This window comes from Anolis carolinensis, unplaced genomic scaffold (assembly GCF_035594765.1).
Source record: "Anolis carolinensis isolate JA03-04 unplaced genomic scaffold, rAnoCar3.1.pri scaffold_7, whole genome shotgun sequence".
In the NCBI taxonomy this organism is placed as follows: Eukaryota; Metazoa; Chordata; class Lepidosauria; order Squamata; family Dactyloidae; genus Anolis; species Anolis carolinensis.
This window is the reverse complement of record NW_026943818.1, coordinates 34,246,003-34,266,002: the sequence shown is the minus strand read 5'-3', so window position 1 is coordinate 34,266,002 and position 20,000 is coordinate 34,246,003. Positions and strand designations below refer to the sequence as shown.

At 39.8% G+C, this 20,000-nt stretch overlaps 1 protein-coding gene across 1 annotated transcript in view; it reads left to right on the top strand.

Moving 5' to 3' along the window:
• The window catches only part of LOC134292978 (nuclear receptor ROR-beta-like), a 67,146-nt gene that overhangs the window by 17,824 nt on the left and 29,322 nt on the right, over nucleotides 1-20,000 (top strand). The window contains exons 2-3 of the mRNA XM_062958951.1: nucleotides 17,500-17,541; nucleotides 17,902-17,961. Of these exons, the coding sequence (XP_062815021.1) occupies nucleotides 17,955-17,961 (7 nt within the window). The 5' untranslated portion in view covers nucleotides 17,500-17,541; nucleotides 17,902-17,954. The remainder of the gene's footprint in view (nucleotides 1-17,499; nucleotides 17,542-17,901; nucleotides 17,962-20,000) is intronic.

The window sequence follows — 20,000 nt, the reverse complement described above, 5'->3', positions numbered from 1 at the left end:
AGGGAGAAGCCCAGCCAACGCGGCCGAGAAAGTAGGCCAAGGCCCGGAGGGATCCACCGTGCGCGGCATCCAAGCGGAAGCCTTCCTATGGAGTCTGCGCATTCGATCCACGTCATACGGTCACTTAGTGCTGAGCCAAAGCTGCTTCAGGAGCTCCCCTTGGAGTTTTCTTTCCAGTATAAGCACTGAGCCACCTTGGTCATGCCAAGAGAACAGCGTCCACTACTCAGGAGACACCAGCGGTCCTCCTTCCAGTGACATTTCAGGTTATAGCGAGCACTCTGAACATGCCCAAGAGCCCTGCCCATGTCCTCCCCAAACACCACCCTGCCACCCCAAACACCACCCAAGGGAAGACTTTCATGCAGGGACAATTCCCTAAGTGGGCACTACCGCCCCCTGGTGGCACCTATTAGGACACGGGGGCGGAGCTAGAAGAGTGGGCGTGGCTTCTTCCCAAGAGCCCGAGACAGGGCTGAGCCTCTATATTTCTCCTGAGAGGCCTTTTAGGACTAAAAGGTGGGGCTAGGGGTGGGGGCGGGGTCTCTTCCCAAGAGCCCGAGACAGGGCTGAGAATCTATACCTCTCCTGAGGCGCTTGTTGGGACACAGAGGGCGGAGCTAGGGAAGGGGGCGGGGCCTCCTTCCAAGAGCATGAGATAGGGCTGAGCCTGTATACCTCTCCTGAGAAGCCTTTTAGGACTAAAGGGCGGGGCTAGGGGCAGAGGCGGGACCTCTTCCCAAGAGTTCAAGACAGGGCTGAGCCTCTATACCTCTCCTGAGAGGCCTTTTGAGACTAAAGTTTGGGGCTAGGGGCGGGGCCTCCTTCCAAGAGCCCCAGACAGGGCTGAGCCTCTGTACCTCTTCTGAGAGGCCTTTTAGGACTAAAGGGTGGGGCTAGAGGCGGGGCCTCCTTCCAAGAGCCTGAGACAGGGCTGAGCCTCTATACCTCTCCTGAGAGGCCTTTTAGGACTAAAGTTCGGGGCTAGGGCCAGGGGCTGGGGCCTCCTTCCAAGAGCGCGAGACAGGGCTGAGCCTCTATACCTCTCCTGAGGAGCTTGTTGGTACACAGAGGGCGGAGCTAAGGGGGCGGGGCCTCCTTCCAAGAGCCCGAGACAGGGCTGAGCCTCTATACCTCTCCTGAGAGGCCTTTTAGGACTAAAGGGCAGGGGTAGGGCTAGAGGCGGGGCCTCCTTCCAAGAGCCTGAGATAGGGCTGAGCCTCTATATGTCTCCTGAGAGGCCTTTTAGGACTAAAGGGCAGGGGTAGGGCTAGAGGCGGGGCCTCCTTCCAAGAGCCCGAGACAGGGCTGAGCCTCTATACCTCTCCTGAGAGGCCTTTTAGGACTAAAGGGCAGGGGTAGGGGTGGGGGCGGGGCCTCCTTCCAAGAGCCTGAGATAGGGCTGAGCCTCTATATGTCTCCTGAGAGGCCATTTAGGACTAAAGGGCGGGGCTAGGGGCGGGGCCTTTTCCCAAGAGCCTCTGTATGCCTCCCCTGAGGTGCTTGTTAGAACACGGGGTGAGGTATAGAGGCCCCGCCCCCTCCTCTAGCCCCGCCCCCTGTGTCCTGGCAGGCTCTGCAGGATAGTGTGATGACTCATGGGCCATGTAGTCCCGTTCCTAGCACTGTTGTGACAGATGAAGAGGAAAACTTAGGTTTCCCACCGTTTCAGCCAGAATTGGAGCTTTTTCAGCCAGAATTGGAGCCCTTGCACCTGCAGGAGATTTGCCTTCCAGAAGTCTGCCAAACAAGCCTTGAGCCAAAATCTCCCCCATTTTCTCGCCGTGATTATTATAAACAACAGAAAGGCGCTCAGAAGGCGTCTCGCAGGAGCGCTAGGATTGCTGCCAGGCATTCAGCTGATTAAGCCTGCTTCCCATGGGAAACTTTAGGGAGTCATGCATCTGGACACAGAGAATGGCTTTCGGTTCTGGTTCCCCAGAGAATTGTTCTTTGGCGGGAAAACGAGACCCTATTTAGGTGTTTTGCCCACGTAGGAATCTTGCGGAGTCAATTCGTCAGCTTCGGGAGTAGGTTGTGTGTGGACTACGCTACTCCCGCGTTCAAGTCCTTTGCTCCCGTTTCCAGCCTTGCCTTGCTTCCCAGGACCTTGCCTTGCTCCACGGACCTTGCCTTGCTTTCCGGACCTCGCCACGAATTTACCACGGATCCTGTTCTTGCTCCTCGTTTCTTGTTGCCTTGAATTAAGCCTAGTGTTCCAAGAATCAAGTTTACTTCCTAGCCTTGCATTAAGTTTCATGGACTAAAGGACCTTGTCATCTCCCCTCACTTTGCTTGGCAAAGTGAGTGTTTCGGTTACTGGATTACAACTTTGGACCTTAATATTTCATATTGGACATTGTTTCTTTGGACTAATTTTGACCTTTCCTGAAAGGTCTACTTCTGGACTATTTTCTACACTTGTTTTTATTAACTTTATATATTTCCACAATAAAGATATTAGATAGATTCTGGCCTCTGTGTATGGTTATTGGTGCTCTGCAGCCTGGGTCTTGACAGATAGAGATAGAAGCTCAGCCCTGCCTCAGTGCTTGTAACTCCGCCCATCCCAGTCCTGGCCGCCCATTTGTGTAATATTTTTTCTGGAAAGGGGTCGGTAGGCCAAATAAGTTTGGGAACCTAGACGTTCTGTTTTCCCCCCAGAATTGACATCCTTAAATTCCTTAATTTGCATAACCCCACCCACTGCCTCTCCCTTAACCCTTTCCTACCTTTTAACAGAGGAATTGATCAGCAACTGAACAAGAGGTTTGGGGAGAATTGATCTTGAGTTGTAGTTCGCCTCCATCCAGACCCAACATGGCCAACTTTGAATGCTAGTGGGTCTTGGGATTGACTGTGGATGATGGGAGTTGTAGTCCACCCATATCCAGAGAGAACTATGAACCCAACCAATGGTGGATCTGGACCAAACTTGGCATACAGACCCAACATGGCCAACTTTGAATGCTAGTGGATCTTGGGATTGACTGTGGATGATGGGAGTTGTAGTTCCCCTGGATCCAGAGAGAACTATGAACCCAACCGATGGTGGATATGGACCAAACTTGGCACACAGACCCAACATGGCCAACTTTGAATACCGGTGGGTCTTGGGTTAGACATGTCCGAGGATGATGGGAGTTGTAGTCCCGACGTTGATTTCAGTGACTTGGGAAGACCTCTCTGATGGGGAAAACAACGACCTTATAGGAAGTGATTTTCGGTGGGACATCTGTGCCCGAAATAAAGTCTCGTAAAACGATATTGTTTTGGTCCAACGGAGAAAGTAATCAAGGCTATTTGCGCCCGGCCAAAGACGACAGCAATAAGAAGGCAAACACCAGCTTGGCTTTATAAGCCTATTAGAGCTTTACGTAATAAGGCTCCATCTCCACTCCACTGAGAGCGAGGGAAAGTCACTTTTTTGCAAGGAAAATAGAGTAAGAAGATCATGTTCCCACCGGGCTTTACAACACTGGGGTGCCTGTGATGGAGGAAACACATAAAATACATTAAAAAAACACATAAAATCAGCTTGCAGGACAGGGAGTCACAGTTTGATCCCTCCCGACAGAGGGCCACTCAGTCTCTGCTCAAAGCCATAGGAAAGGGTAGGAAATAGATTGGACGGTCACTCTCCTGGTCAAATTCTACATTAGAGATAGAGAAACGAAAGGATGGGTTGGATCAGTTTGCATGCAACTTCCCTGTTCCTTCGCCTCTCGCGGCTGCTTTTCTATCTGTGTCTTTTTTTAAACTAGATCTCCCAACTATTTTTGTCCCTTGGTCTTAGCAGCTCAGTGGGATTAGGCCGCCCTAATGCCCAGGTCAGCTTTTGTGTCCCAGAACATGCAGGTGAGGACATTGGAAGCACACGAACACAGAGGGCCTGGGACTGAGTTGTACTGTTTCACTACAATATTATTATTATATATTATTATTATATATTATTATTAGTATTATACTAGCTTGGGGACCCAGCGGTGCCCGGCTTATTCGAGAAAGGCATTGTTTGCCTGTGTTCAGTCTAGATCCAATGTCAGCTGGGCGCAGTAGGTGCAGGTCAACTACAACTCCCATATGCAAGTTCCATCATCCACTGTCCACCCCCCTCCAAACAGTGTCAGGATGTAAAATGGGTCATGGGTGCTCTATGTGCCAAGTTTGGTCTTGATCAGTCATTGGTGAGGCTCACAGTGCTTTCAGGAAGTGAGTGAAGATACTGCAAGTCCCATCATCCATGGTCCAAACCACACCGGGATCTAGAGTGGGTCATGGGGGCTCTGTGTGCCAAGTTTGGTACTTATTTGTCATTGGTGGGAGTCACAGTGCTCTCAGGAAGTGAGTGAAAGTACTGCAAGTCCCATCATCTGTGCTCCAAACTCTTCCAAACCACATCAGGATCTAGAGTGGGTCATGGGGGCTCTGTGTGCCAAGTTTGGTACTTATTTGTCATTGGTGGGAGTCACAGTGCTCTCAGGAAGTGAGTGAAAGTACTGCAAGTCCCATCATCCGTGCTCCAAACTCTTCCAAACCACATCAGGATCTAGAGTGGGTCATGGGGGCTCTGTGTACCAAGTTTGGTCTTGATCAGTCATTGGTGGCAGTCACAGTGCTCTCAGGAAGTGAGTGAAAGTATTGTAAGTCCCATCATCCATGGTCCATCCTCCAAACCGCACCAGTGTGTAGAATGGGTCATGGGGGCTCTGTGTACCAAGTTTGGTCTTGATCAGTCATTGGTGGCAGTTGCAGTGGTCTCAGGAAGTGAGTGAAAGTATTGTAAGTCCCATCATCCATGGTCCATCCTCCAAACCGCACCAGGTTGTACAGTGGGTCATGGGTGCTCTATGTGCCAAGTTAGGTCTTGATCAGTCATTGGTGGCAGTTGCAGTGGTCTCAGGAAGTGAGTGGAGGTATTGCAAGTCCCATCATCCTTGATCTGTCCTTCCCCCAACTACACCAAAATGTGAAGTGGGTCATGGGCAGTATGCCTGCCAAGTTTGGTCCTGATCCGTCCTTAGTTAGAGTAACAGTGGTCTGTCGGAGACAACGTGTTTGAAAGTACTGCAAATCCCATAATCCTTGGTTCATCCTCCCCCAAACTGCTGCAGCATGTAAAGTGTGTCTTATGGGATATGTGTGCCAAGTTTGGTCTAATTCTGTCATTCCTGGTAGTCGCAGTGGTCTCAGGAAGTGAGTGAAGGTACTATAAATCCCATCATCCCTGATCCAGCCTGCCCCGATCTGCACCAGGACATAAAGGAGGTCACGAGGGTTCTGTGTGCCAAGTTTGGTCCAGTTCCCTCACTGGTGGGCATCGCAGTGGTCTGTGGGAGGGGAAGCGATTGAAAGTACTGCAAATCAGATAATCTGTATTTTATAGGCAGTGTGGAAGAGGCCTAAGTGAGGCCTAACTCTGCCTGTTCCCTTGGCTGAGTGGGTTGCTAGGAGACCAAGTGGGCGGAGCTTAGCCTTCTAACTGGCAGCAATTGGATAAAAACAATTATTCTTCTCCCTCTAATGAGGACTTTATTTTTCTTTTCTTTTTGTTGTATGAACATAGAGGAATGGATGATGGGTTGTGCTGCCAAGTTTAGTGTTTCTGGGATGTGTAGTTTTGTTGTTTTGTCCTAGGCTGAAATTTCATTACCCTTTTATATATATAGATTATATTTTATTATATATTATATTTTATCATATCACATTATGTTAATATATTTTATTATATATTATTATTTATTATATTTTATCATATTATATATGATATTAATATATTTTATTATTATACTTCCCGAAATTTCATTACCCTTTTATATATATACTAGCTGTGCCCGGCCACGCGTTGCTGTGGCAAAGTGGTGGTGGTATTGTTTAAAAATTGTGTAATTTTATTTGACGTTATTTGTATTTTTTTATAAATTTTATTGTAAGTAATCTTTTTATTATATTTTATTATTTTCTCGTATTATTTTAGTTATTTTCTGTTATAGTATTTTATTGTATTAATTTTTTAGTATTTTTAATTATTTTAGTGTTTTTTATTGTTTTTTATTGGGTTGCTAGGAGACCAAGTTGGAGGAGCTTTGCCTTCTAACTGGCAGCAATTGGATAAAAGCAATTATTCCTCTCTCTCTAATTAGGACTTTGTTTTTCTTTTCTTTTTGTTGTATCAACCTAGAGCCGTGGGTGATGGGTTGTGTTGTCAAATTTAGAGGTTGGGGGGCCTGTAGTTTTGTTGTTTTGTGGGTCGCCGTGATGCCATCACTCTTTTATATATATAGATAGATTATATTTTATTATATATTATTATTTATTATATTTTATCATATCACATTATATTACTATATTTTATTATATATTATTACTAGCTGTGTCCGGCCACGTGTTGCTGTGGCAAAGTGGTGGTGGTATTGGTTAAAAGTTGTTGTGGAATTTTTATTTGACGTTATTTGTATTTTTTTAATTAATTTTATTGTAACTTATCTTTTTTTATTTATTGTATTTCATTATTGTGTTGTATTATTTTTAGTTATTTTGTTATAGTATTTGGTTGTATTCATTTTTAGTGTTTTTTATTGTTTTTTATTGTATCAATTGTATTTATTTTATTTTTTATTCTTTTATTAACACTGGGCTGAGTGGATTGCTAGGAGTCCAAGTGGGCGGAGCTTAGCCTTCTAAGTGGCAGCAATTGGATAAAAACAATTATTTTTCTCCCTCTAATTAGGACTTTATTTTTCTTGTCTTTTTGTTGTATCAACCTAGTGGCGTGGATGATGGGTTGTGTTGTCAAATTTCGAGGTTGGGGGGCTTGTAGTTTTGTTGTGTTGTGCGTCGCCGTGATGCCATCACTCTTTTATATATATAGATATCTACATCATCTATAAGTATCTATTAGGCATGTCCGATCGATGAAAAAAATGTTTCAATTCTCGTTTCTAAAGTAGGGGGCGCTGGCGCTTCAATATAGAAAGTATTTCCAATTTTTTCACCCAAAAATTTCGGATATTTCCGAAAATTCGTAACGATTCTAAATGTTTCTAAAATGGCGGACGCGCATGCGCAATCACTACGCACCGAGCTTGTATGGCAATCTACCATGTGGACGCAGAGGACGTTAGCCCCCACCTTTGCGTCCATCGTGGAAGCTTCTGATTGGCCGAGGAGCGGCAGCCATGTTAGGCTGTGCTAAGCTCCCATTCAAAGTAGGTTGCAAAAACAAAATTTTTTAAAATATTTTTAAAAATATATTTAAAAATTTTTTTGGGGGGGGGAATTAACGAAACATTAAGAGACAATTAGAGAATGGGCCAACAATGGTTCGAATTACATTGCTGGTTGCACTGTGAGACAATGTCTCGGAATGCATATCAAAAAGCGAGAACAATCCGAAATAATTCCAATATACGATTCAAAACGATTTTTTTGGACATGCCTAGTATCTATATCTATTTTACATCTATATCTATAGCATCTATATCTACAATATATACAGCCGATATATGTATCTACATCTATATCATTTACATCAATAGCATCCCTTCCAGATCATCCCCATGGAGAACGTAACATTTCCTCGTAAAATCCGTATGCAATTTGGGCTTTAAAAGACTCCAAAGGGCAATGTTTACCGGCCATAAAACACGGCCTTTTGGCTATAAATGGATATTGACTCGGTTTTAATTTGGATTATAGTTGTGTGTGTTTTGGTGCCACGTGGGGCAACGCTGTGTACTTTGGCGAGGAAAGTGGGTCGCCGTGCTTTGCAAGGAGAAAGGCGCTCTGCGCATGGTCCGAAGACTCGATTTCTTGTGCCAAGTTTAGTTAAATTCCGTCGTTGGTGACGTTCGGAGTGTTCTTTGGTTGTAGGTGAACTATACATCCCAGCAACTACAACTCTAAATGTCGAGGTCTATTTTCCCCAAACTCCACCAGTGTTCACAGTTGGGCATATTGAGTATTCGTGCCAAGTTTGGTCCGGATCCATCATTGTTTGGAGTCCACAATTCCCAAACTTAAGGTCAATTTTTGGGATGGTTTTTATTAATATTTGACATTTTTAATGGTGTTAAATACCACTTCCAAACTATTTTATAATAATTTTCTTTGACTCTTCTTGATAAATTTTTCAAATGCCTTTGTTTCCACGATTGTGACAATTCCATTTCATTTACAGTAGAGTCTCACTTATCCAAGCTAAACGGGCCGGCAGAACCTTGGATAAGCCAGTATCTTGGATAATAAGGAGGGATTAAGGAAAAGCCTATTAAACATCAAATTAGGTTAGGATTTTACAAATGAAGCACCAAAACATCATGTTAGACAACAAATTTGACAGAAAAAGTAGTTCCATGTGCAGTAATGCCATGTAGTAATTACTGTATTTACGAATTTAGCACCAAAATATCACAATGAATTGAAAACATTGACTACAAAAATGCGTTGGATAATCCAGAACGTTGGATAAGCGAGTGTTGAATAAGTGAGACCCTACTGTATATAACTGTATTTAATAAATCAAAAACTATTTACTACCATTATTTCCATGTACAACAATCTATGGTACCTCTTGCAGTTTCCACGCTAATTTCTCTCTATTCTAGTTTCAATGTAGTCATGAATAATGAATAATAATATAATAATATAATACAGTAGAGTCTCACTTATCCAACATAAACGGGCCGGCAGAATGTTGGATAAGCGAATATGTTGGATAAGGAGAGATTAAGGAGAAGCCTATTAAACATCAAATTAGGTTATGATTTTACAAATGAAGCACCAAAACATCAGGTAATACAACAAATTTGACAGAAAAAGTAGTTCAATACATAGTAATGCCATGTAGTAATTACTGTATTTACGAATTTAGCACCAAAATATCACGCTATATTGAAAGCATTGACTACAAAAATGGCTTGGATAATCCAGAGGCTTGGATAAGCGAGGCTTGGATAAGTGAGACTCTACTATATATGCGACAGAGGCTTAGATGTTGGAAGAACAATAACAAGTTTATTCAGGCAGAGAGCTTAGTGGTTACAATGTTGTTTCTCACTTAGAGGTACAGTAGAGTCTCACTTATCCAACACTCGTTTATCCAACATTCTCGATTATCCAACGCATTTTTGGAGTCAATGTTTTCAATATATCATGATATTTTGGTACTAAATTCATAAATACAGTAATTACTACATAGCATTACTGCGTATAGAACTACTTTTTCTGCCAAATTTGTTGTCTAACATGATGTTTTGGTGCTTCATTTGTAAAATCATAACCTAATTTGATGTTTAATAGGCTTTTCCTTAATGCCTCCTTATTATCCAAGATATTCGCTTATTCAAGCTTCTGCCGGCCCGTTTAGCTTGGATAAGTGAGACTCTACTGTATTTTTATTAACAGTTACAATACTAGTATGAGATGAATCAACTCTCTAAAGTATCACTTCTTTTACTTAAAGTAGTTAAAATCTATTCCTCTGCTCCTTTCTAACTGTTACTTCAATGGATCTCTGTGAGTCCAGCTGGGATTGGTTCCCAAAGTCTGAAACTTGGACTATCCAATGACTTCAAACCACAGTCACCCCTGTGATATACTATCACAGATTCTCTGTGCCTTTCCAGGACACAGACTACATTAAATAAGTCACCAAACTTATTTAAGACCAACTCAAAATGAACAATTGAGTCTCCTTGATCCCATCAACCTGGAATCAATCTTCCCTGTGCCTCATCAGAGCACAGACTGACTTTCTTTTTTAAACCCTGCACTTCTTCAACAAAACGGCAGTTGGCTCCGTCTACTTCTCCATGGCAACCAGCCTCTGATGCTGAGATGCAATAACTGTGATGACTCATGGGCCTTGTAGTCCTGTTCCTAGTACTATTGTGGCAGACGAAGAGGAAAACATGGGGTTTTCGCCAGTTCAGCAAGAGCCGGAGTCTCTTCACCTGCAGGATGTTGATGTTTGCTCTCAAGAATTCAGCCAAACAGACCTTGGGCAGAACTCCCCCCCGTTTCCCAGGAAAGAATATTATTCCAGAGAAAAGGGAATCAGAGTAGCTCAACGGAGGAGTTTACGCATTGCTGCCAGAAATCAAGCTGATTAGGCTTGCTTCCCTTGGGAAATTCTAAGGAGTTACACATCTGGACAGAGTTGGGTTTCGCTTCTCGTTCTCTAGGGAAAGAGTTCTGTTGGCGGGAAAACAAGACCCAATATAGGTGTTTGGCGCGAGGGATTCTTTGCGGAGTCAATTGATCAGCTTGAGGAGAGAGATCGTGTGTGGACTTCGTATCCCCAGTTCCTTGCTTCCCGGATCAAGCTTCAAACCTTGCTTTGTCTCACGGTTTACCACGGACTCTATTTCATGCTTCATGTTCGTCTTGCCTCCAGTTTTGGATCTAGTCAAGAATCAAGTTTATTTCCAGCCTTGTTGTCAAGTTTCATTGGACTTTAAAGACTCTGTTATTTCCCCACACTATTGCTTGGCAAAGTGTGTGTTTCGGTCAAGTGGATTAAAACTTTGAACTCTAATATCTTATATTGGACAATACATTTCTGGACTATATTTGACCTTATCTGAAAGGTCTGTTTCTGAACTATATTCTTCACTTGTTTTTATTGATTTTATATAATTCTTTAATAAAGATATTAGATAGAGACTGGCCTCTGTGTAAGGTTATTGGTGCTCTGCAGCCAGGGTCCTGACAATAACTGTAATACTTACCCTTTTAAAATATAAACACACAATTAAACATAACATCTGTAAACCAAAATTCGTACTTCATTACCGGAGGGGTTGAAGCGGAGTGCTTTGAATGCGATTTTCCTGCTTCTTGGCCAAATAGGGTTGGACTGGATGGCCCACCGGGTCTCTTGCAAGTCTACGATCCCATGATTCCTCTCTCTCCCTTCTCTATTCCGCCCCCGAAACCCTTCCTCTCGGAAGACGGCTGTTACGGCTGTTACACAGTCGCTTACTTAACCGGTTCCTATTTCCTCCCGTCTCTTCTCAAGCCACTTGGGAGTTACACAACCTTCCCCTCCGCAAGTTGACCTCGAAGGATGCTTTTTTCCCGAGCCCCACTTTCTGGGTCAGTGGGTCAACAAAACTCAAACCGGGCCTGGCCTTGGCTCTCCTCCTTCCCATCCCATCCACTTCCATGGGGAGACATGGGGACAACGCCTGCCAGTCTTAACAACACAACCACATAGCTTCAACTTGGCTCAGATTTATACTCTTACTTATTGACTTTTAGTCCAATCGTTTTATTTATTGCTAGCGTGGGTAATTTGAAGAAAGGCATTGTTTGTTTTGGGGTGTTAATAATACTATTTGGATTTGGATTTTTATGGATGCAGGTGAACTTCGATTCCCAGAAACGTGGGTCAATCCTGCTCAAACCAGGTCTGTCTGTACAGCTGGTCATGTTGGGTCTGTGTGCCGAGTTTGGTCCCAGTCCGTCATTCATGGGGGTCGCAGTGGCCTCTGGAAGTGAGTGAAGATACTGCAAATCCCATCATCCGTGGCAAGTTTGGTCCAGATCCATCGCTGATTGGGTTCACAGTGCTCTCAGGATGTGGGTGGACTACAACTCCCATCACCCACAGTCAATCCTCTCCAAGACCCACTGGTATTCAAAGTTGGCCATGTTGAGTATGTGTGCCAAGTTTGGTCCAGATCCATTGTTGGTTGGGTTCACAGTACTCTCTGGATATGGGTGGACTACAATGCCTATTACCCTGTGTCGTATTATAATTGGTGGGGTTCACGGGGCTCTCTGGATGTGGGTGGACTACAACTCCCATCACCCATAGTCAATCCTCTCCAAAACCCACTGGTATTCAAAGTTGGCCATGTTGAGTATGTGTGCCAAGTTTGGTCCAGATCCATCGTTGGCTGGGTTCACAATATTCTCTGGATGTGTGTGGACTACAACTCCCATCACACACAGTCAATCCTCTCCAAGACCCACTGGTATTCAAAGTTGGCCATGTTGAGTATGTGTGCCAAGTTTGGTCCAGATCCATCGTTGGCTGGGTTCACAATACTCTCTGGATGTGTGTGGACTACAACTCCCATCACACACAGTCAATCCTCTCCAAGACCCACTGGTATTCAAAGTTGGCCATGTTGAGTATGTGTGCCAAGTTTGGTCCAAATCCATCCTTGGTGGTGTTCACGGTGCTCTCTGGATGTGGGTGGACTACAACTCCCATCACCCACAGTCACACACCCCCACCCGCATACAGAGAGCACTGTGAATCCCACCAAATGGTGGAAATGACCCTGGATGATGGGAGTTGTAGTCCACCAACATCCAGAGAGACTTGTGACCTCCAACAACAATGAGTATGACACAGGATAATGGGATTTGTAGTCCACCAACATCCAGAGAGACCTGTGACCTCCACCAACAATTAATGTGACACAGGATAATATGATTTGTAGTCTACTTATATCCAGAGAGACTTGTGACCCGCCGCCGACGAAGAAGATGACACCTGATGATGGGAGTTGTAGTCCACCCGCATCCAGAAAGCCCTGTGAACTCCCACCGACAATGAGTATGGCACAGGGTAATAGGATTTGTAGTCAACCCACATCAAGAGAGCACTGTGACCCCCGCCAATGATGAAAGTGACACTGGATGATGGGAGTTGTAGTCCACCTGCACCCAGAGAGCCCCATGAACCCTACCAGTTGTTAATATGACACAGGATAATGGGAGTTATAGTCCACCCACACCCAGAGAGCCCCATGAACCCCCGCTGATGATGAAAATGACACTGGATGATGGGACTTGTAGTCTACCCGCATACCGAGAGCCCTGTGAACCCTACCAACAATGGATCTGGACCAAACTTGGCAAATACAGCCTTCATAACCAACCTAAAATCCTGGCAAAGTTTCACGGAGGGTTGCGGGAGGAGGATGGGAGTTAATAATAATAATAATAATAATAATAATAATGCTGTGTTGGATTTCTGGATATCTTTGATTGCATTCGATCTTTAATAATAATAATAATAATAATAATAATAATAATAATAATAATAATAATAATGATAATAATGATGCTGTGTGGGATTTCTGGATATCTTTGATTGCATTTGATCCTATATAATAATAATAATAATAATAATAATAATAATAATAATAATAATAATAATAATAATGCTGTGTGGTATTTCTGGATATCTTTGATTGCATTCAATCCTATATAATAATAATAATAATAATAATAATAATAATAATAATAATAATAATACTTTCCATGCAATGTTTTGTTGTGCCAGCTGTCAGCTCTAGTTTGTAGTGCGGTTTTCTTGTACTGGTTTTTTTTAAATAATAAGGATGATGATGCTGTGTGGGATTTCTGGATGTCTTTGATTGCATTAGATCCTATATAACGATGATGATGATGATGATGATGATGATGATGATGCTGTGTGGGATTTCTGAATATTTTTACATTCGATTATTATTATTATTATTATTATTTCCATGCAATGTTTTGTTGTGCCAGCTGTCAGCTCTAGTTTGTAGTACGGTTTTCTTGTACTAGTTTTTTTTAATAATAAGGATGATGCTGCTGTGTGGGATTTCTGGATATCTTTGATTGCATTCAATTCTATATAATAATAATAATAATACTTTCCATGCAGTGTTTTTTTATGCCAGCTGTCAGCTCTAGTTTGTAGTGCGGTTTTCTTGTACTGTTTTTTTTTTTTAAATAATAAGGATGATGATGCTGTGTGGGATTTCTGGATATCTTTGATTGCATTCGATCTTATGTAATAATAATAATAATAATAATAATAATAATAATAATAATAATAATAATAATAATAATTTCCATGTTTTGTTGTGCCAGCTGTCAGCTCTAGTTTGTAGTGCGGTTTTCTTGTACTGTTTTTTTTTTTTAAATAATAAGGATGATGATGCTGTGTGGGATTTCTGGATGTCTTTGATTGCACTCGATCCTATTGCCCTACTTCTTCTTCTTGCCTGTTTCTCTGTTCTTTGGGGCCAAACTGAGATCTCCGTTTTGTCGAAACCCGATCTCGGCCCTGTCTGGATTTATTATATTTCACCCCCCTCGCTCGCATCTGTCATAGAGAGCCCCACCACCGCTGTTGACGTGGATGAGGCTCAAAGTAGGTTAGTGGGCCAGGCTGGTGCTAGGAAACCAGTGGCGGATCGAGGGAGCCAGCCTTTCCTTTCCTTTCCCTGCAAAAGGGTGCCAAAGGGACCCCCAAAGGACATCCAGTCCAACCCCATTCGGCCCTAAAAGGACGGCACCATCCGATCCCTCCTGAGAGATGGCCATCCAGCCTCATGGCATTAGAAGATAGATGGATGGATGGATGATAGATTGATGTATAGATAGATAGATAGATAGATAGATAGATAGATAGATAGATAGAGATGAATGAATAGCTAGATGGATGATTGGATAAGACAGATGGACAGATGGATAGGCAGACAGGGATGGATGGATAGAAATGGATGGATGGATAGAAATAGATGGATAGATACAGATAGATAGATGAATAGATAGATAGGTAGATGGATGGATAGATAGAAATAGATGGATGGATGGATAGAGATAGATAGATAGATAGATAGATAGATAGATAGATAGATAGATAGATGAATAGACAGATGGATGAATAGATAGAAATGGATGGATAGATACAGATAGATAGATGAATGGATAGCTACGTAGATGGATGGATAGATAGAAATAGATGGATGGATAGAGATAGATAGATAGATAGATAGATAGATAGATGAATAGATAGGTAGATGGATGGATAGATAGAAATAGATGTATAGATACATGAATAGATAGATAGGTAGATGGATGGATAGATAGAAATAGATGGATGGATGGATAGAGATAGATAGATAGATAGATAGATAGATAGATAGATAGATGAATAGATAGGTAGATGGATGGATAGATAGAAATAGATGGATAGATACAGATAGATGAATAGATAGGTGGGTGGATGGATGGATGGATAGATAGATAGAAAGGGAGAGATGGATGGTTAGATAGATAAATAGATGGATGGATCGAGATAGATAAGTAGATGGACGGAGAGCTGGACAGAGATAAGTAGATGATAGAGAGAGAGAGATGCTAGAGATGGATGGATGAAAGATGGATGGATAGATAGATGGATGGATGATTGGCTAGAGATAGATAGATAGATAGATAGATAGATAGATAGATAGATAGATAGATAGAGATGGATGAATAGATAGATGGATGGATGACTATAGATAGATGGACAGATGGATAGGCAGACATGGATGGATAGATAGAAATGGATGGATGGATAGAAATAGATGGATAGATACAGATAGATGAATAGATAGATAGGTAGATGGATGAATATATAGAGATGGATGGTTAGATAGATAAATAGATGGATAGATCGAGATAGATAAGTAGATGGATGGATAGATGGACAGAGATAAGTAGATGATAGAGAGAGAGAGATGCTAGAGATGGATAGATGCATGGATGGATAGAGATGGATGGATGGATGGATGGATGGATGATAGATTGATGTATAGATAGATGGACAGATGGATAGACAGAGAGATGGATGGATAGATAGATGGATGATTAGATGGATGGATGGATGGATTGATGGATAGAGATAGATAGATAGATAGATAGATATGGATGAATAGATAGATGGATGGATGACTATAGATAGATGGACAGATGGATAGGTAGATGGATGGATAGATAGAAATGGATGGATGGATGGATAGATACAGATAGATAGATAGATAGATAGATAGATAGATAGATAGATAGATAGATAGATAGATGAATAGATAGGTAGATGGATGGATAGATAGAAATGGATGGATGCATGGATAGATAGATGAATATATAGAAAAGGAGAGATGGATAGATAGATAAATAGATGGATAGATCGAGATAGATAAGTAGATAGATGGAGAGATGGACAGAGATAAGTAGATGATAGAGAGATGCTAGAGATGGATGGATGGATGGATAGAGATGGATGGATAGATAGATGGATGGATGATTGGATGGATGGATAGACAGATGGATGGATGGATGATTGGATGGATGGATGGATGGATGGATGGATGGATGGATGGATGACTAGAGATAGATAGATAGATAGATAGATAGATAGATAGATAGAGATGGATGAATAGATAGATGGATGAATGACTATAGATAGATGGACAGATGGGTAGGCAGACAGGGATGGATAGATAGAAATGGATGGATGGATGGATAGAAATAGATGGATAGATACAGATAGATAGATGAATAGATAGATAGGTAGATGGATGGATGGATGGATGGATAGATAGATGAATATATAGAAAAGGAGAGATGGATGGTTAAATAGATAAATAGATGGATAGATCGAGATAGATAAATAGATGGATGGACAGATGGACAGAGATAAGTAGATGATAGAGAAAAAGATAGATGCTATAGATGGATGGATGGATGGATGGATGGATAGATAAATAAATAGATAAATAGAGATGGATGGATGGTTAGATAGATCCTGATCAGTAGGTCAGAGATATCTCTAGATAGATGACTTAGATTAATGATAGATCCATGATCAATAGATCAAAGATATCTATAGATCGATGGTGGAAGTAGATCCATGAGCAATAGATCAAAGATATCTATAGATGACTGAGATCAGTGATCGAGATTATAATCAATAAATGATATCTATAGATGACTGAGATCAATGATCGAGATTATAATCAATAGATCAGATAGCTATAGATTGAGATCAATGATAGAGAGTATAATCAATAGATCAGATAGATATAGATGACTGAGATCAATGATAGAGAGTATAATGAATAGATCAGATAGCTATAGATGACAGATCAATGATAGGGATTATAATCAATAGATCAGATAGATATAGATGATTGAGATCAATGATCGAGATTATAATCAATAGATCAGATAGATATAGATGACTGAGATCAATGATAGAGAGTATAATCAATAGATCAGATAGATATAGATGACTGAGATCAATGATAGAGAGTATAATCAATAGATCAGATAGATATAGATGATTGAGATCAATGATAGAGATTATAATCAATAGATCAGATAGATATAGATGATTGACATCAATGATGGAGATTATAATCAATAGATCAGACAGATATAGATGATTGACATCAATGATGGAGATTATAATCAATAGATCAGACAGATATAGATGATTGACATCAATGATGGAGATTATAATCAATAGATCAGATAGATATAGATGATTGACATCAATGATAGAGATCCATGATCAATAGATCAATGAAAGATGACTTAGACTTGGGTCAATGATATTGGTGATAGACAGATCGATCAATAACTGATTGAATAGAATAATAATAAATATTATTGTGGTCATGTACTTAAAAATTAATATTTCTATTTTCGTTCCAATAGATGAAGAAGAGAAAGTGGAAAAAGAAGAAGAAGAGAAAAAAGGTGAATTATATCACCCCAAGAATGATATAATCATGGGAGGGGGCGTGGCCTTGTGGGGAGGGGGCGTGGCTTGGGTGTGATTGACAGCGGGGTGGGCGGAGCCAGGGCGAGGTGTCATGTGCGGGAAAGTAGGTTAGCAGTTCTATCTTGGCGGAGCAGGAGGAGAGAGGGAAGGAGAAAGCAGAGAAAAAGGAGGGCAAGAAGGCTTAATTAGTCCTTATTAATTAATAATAATACTACTAATAATAAGAAGAATCAGCATCATTGCAAAGAAGAGCCTCCAGCTGGAAACTTTGACATTTTATTTATTTTTTTTCTTTCTTTCTCCTTGGTTTCCTGAATTTTTCATGCCATTCCCAGAAGAATAGAAGGAAATTGTCTACAAAGGAGGGAAAAAGGGAAATTGAGCCAAGATGAGAGGTAAGGATTTGTTTATTGACTATTTATTTATTTCTATTTGAGTCTTTCGTTCGTTCGTTCTTGATGGCAAATCAAATAAATCAAATAATAAATAACCCCATTGCTCTCCTTGGGAATTCTAGCACGCAACGTCCTTCCTTAAAATATAATAATAATAATAATAATAATAATAATAATAATAATAATAATAATAATAATAATAATAATAACCCTAGACACTTGGGAAGTGTTCGACTTGTGATTTTGTGAGATGAAATCCAGCATATCTATCTTGTTTGCTGTGTCACAATAAAATAATAGTGGTAATAATAATAGATCAATAGCAAAGTTTTTTTAAAAAAATTATTAAGTGTTTCTATACGTAGAAAGAGTGATATAAGAAAGGATATAGGAAAGATAGAATGAGAAAAAAAGGAGAAAGGGAAAAAAGAAAAAAATTAGGAGGCAAAAAATTTAAAATAAATAAATAATATATTTTTAAAAAGTATTTGCCTAATGTACTAATAATAATAGTAATAGCAAAGTTTACTTCTTCCTTGGTTTATTATTATTATTATTTATATCATTGAGACTTCTTCTTTGGTCTCTTATTATTATTATTATTATTATGTATTATTATTATATATTATTATTACTATTATTATTTTGTATTGTTTTATTATTATGTATTTTTATTATTACGCATTATTATTTTGTACTATTATTACTATTATTTTTAAAATTATTGTTATGTATTATTATTATGTATTTATTATTATTATATTATGTATTATTATAACTATTATTTTTAAAATTATTGTGTATTATTATGTATTTATTATTATATTATGTATTATGTATTATTATTACTCTTATTTTTAAAATTATTATTATGTATTATTATCGTTATGTATTATGTATTGTTATTACTATTATTATTTTTTGTATTATTTATTTATTTATTTCGTGTCAAAAGCATTGCATAATAAATAATAATTATTATTTGAAATTATTATTATGTATTATGTATTGTTATTATTACTATTATTATTTTGTATTATTTATTTATTTATTTATTACGTGTCAAAAGCATTGCATAATAAATAAGTTTAAAAGTGATAAAATAAAAGAATCACACACACAGCTAAATAGTTTTAGACCAAAATTATTATTATTATTATTAGTAGTATTATTATTATTGGCGTTACAGTATGCTTATTGCATTGTCGAAGGCTTTCCTCGCCGGAATCACTGCGTCGCTGTAATGACGACGACGGTAATAGTAATAATATAAATTGAAATTGACATTAGTAAAGAGCCAGTGTCAAAATAATAATAATAATGATGATGATGATAATAATAATAATAATAATAATAATAATAATAATAATAATGGGTTGCTGTGAGTTTTCCGGGCTGTCTGGCCATGTTCCAGAAGCATTCAACAAAGGATTCCTCCCCCAGGCAGGAAACAGCCAGGCTTTGCAGCTACCAGGCTATTCAATGCTAATCGAGGTGGCCAGTTTCCAACAGACCTCACAACCTTGGACAATGCCTGCCATAGATGTGGGTGAAACGTCAGAAGAGAATGCTTCTGGAACATGGCCATACAGCCCGGAAAACCTACAGCAACCCAAAGTTATTATTATTATTATTATGACATTGGCTCTTGACACGTCTTTCAACTTCAATTTATGTTATTGCTATTAACATCATCGTCATTATGTCGTCATTCTTTTGGCATGATCTTCCATGGCAATTATTATTATTATTATTGTGTTACTAATAAAAAAAACTTTAATAATAAAATATTATAATGAATAATAATGTAATAATAAAATATTATTATTAATAATAATTTAATAAGAATGTATTGTTATTTAATATGATTGTATTATTATTGACACAACGACATAGTTTGACATCAATAATAATACAATAAAATTATTATTATTATTATTATTATTATTATTATTATGAGTCCCTTCGGGCGAGAAGGGCAGGATATAAATATTGGAAATAAATTATTATAATAATAATTATTATTATTATTAAATAGT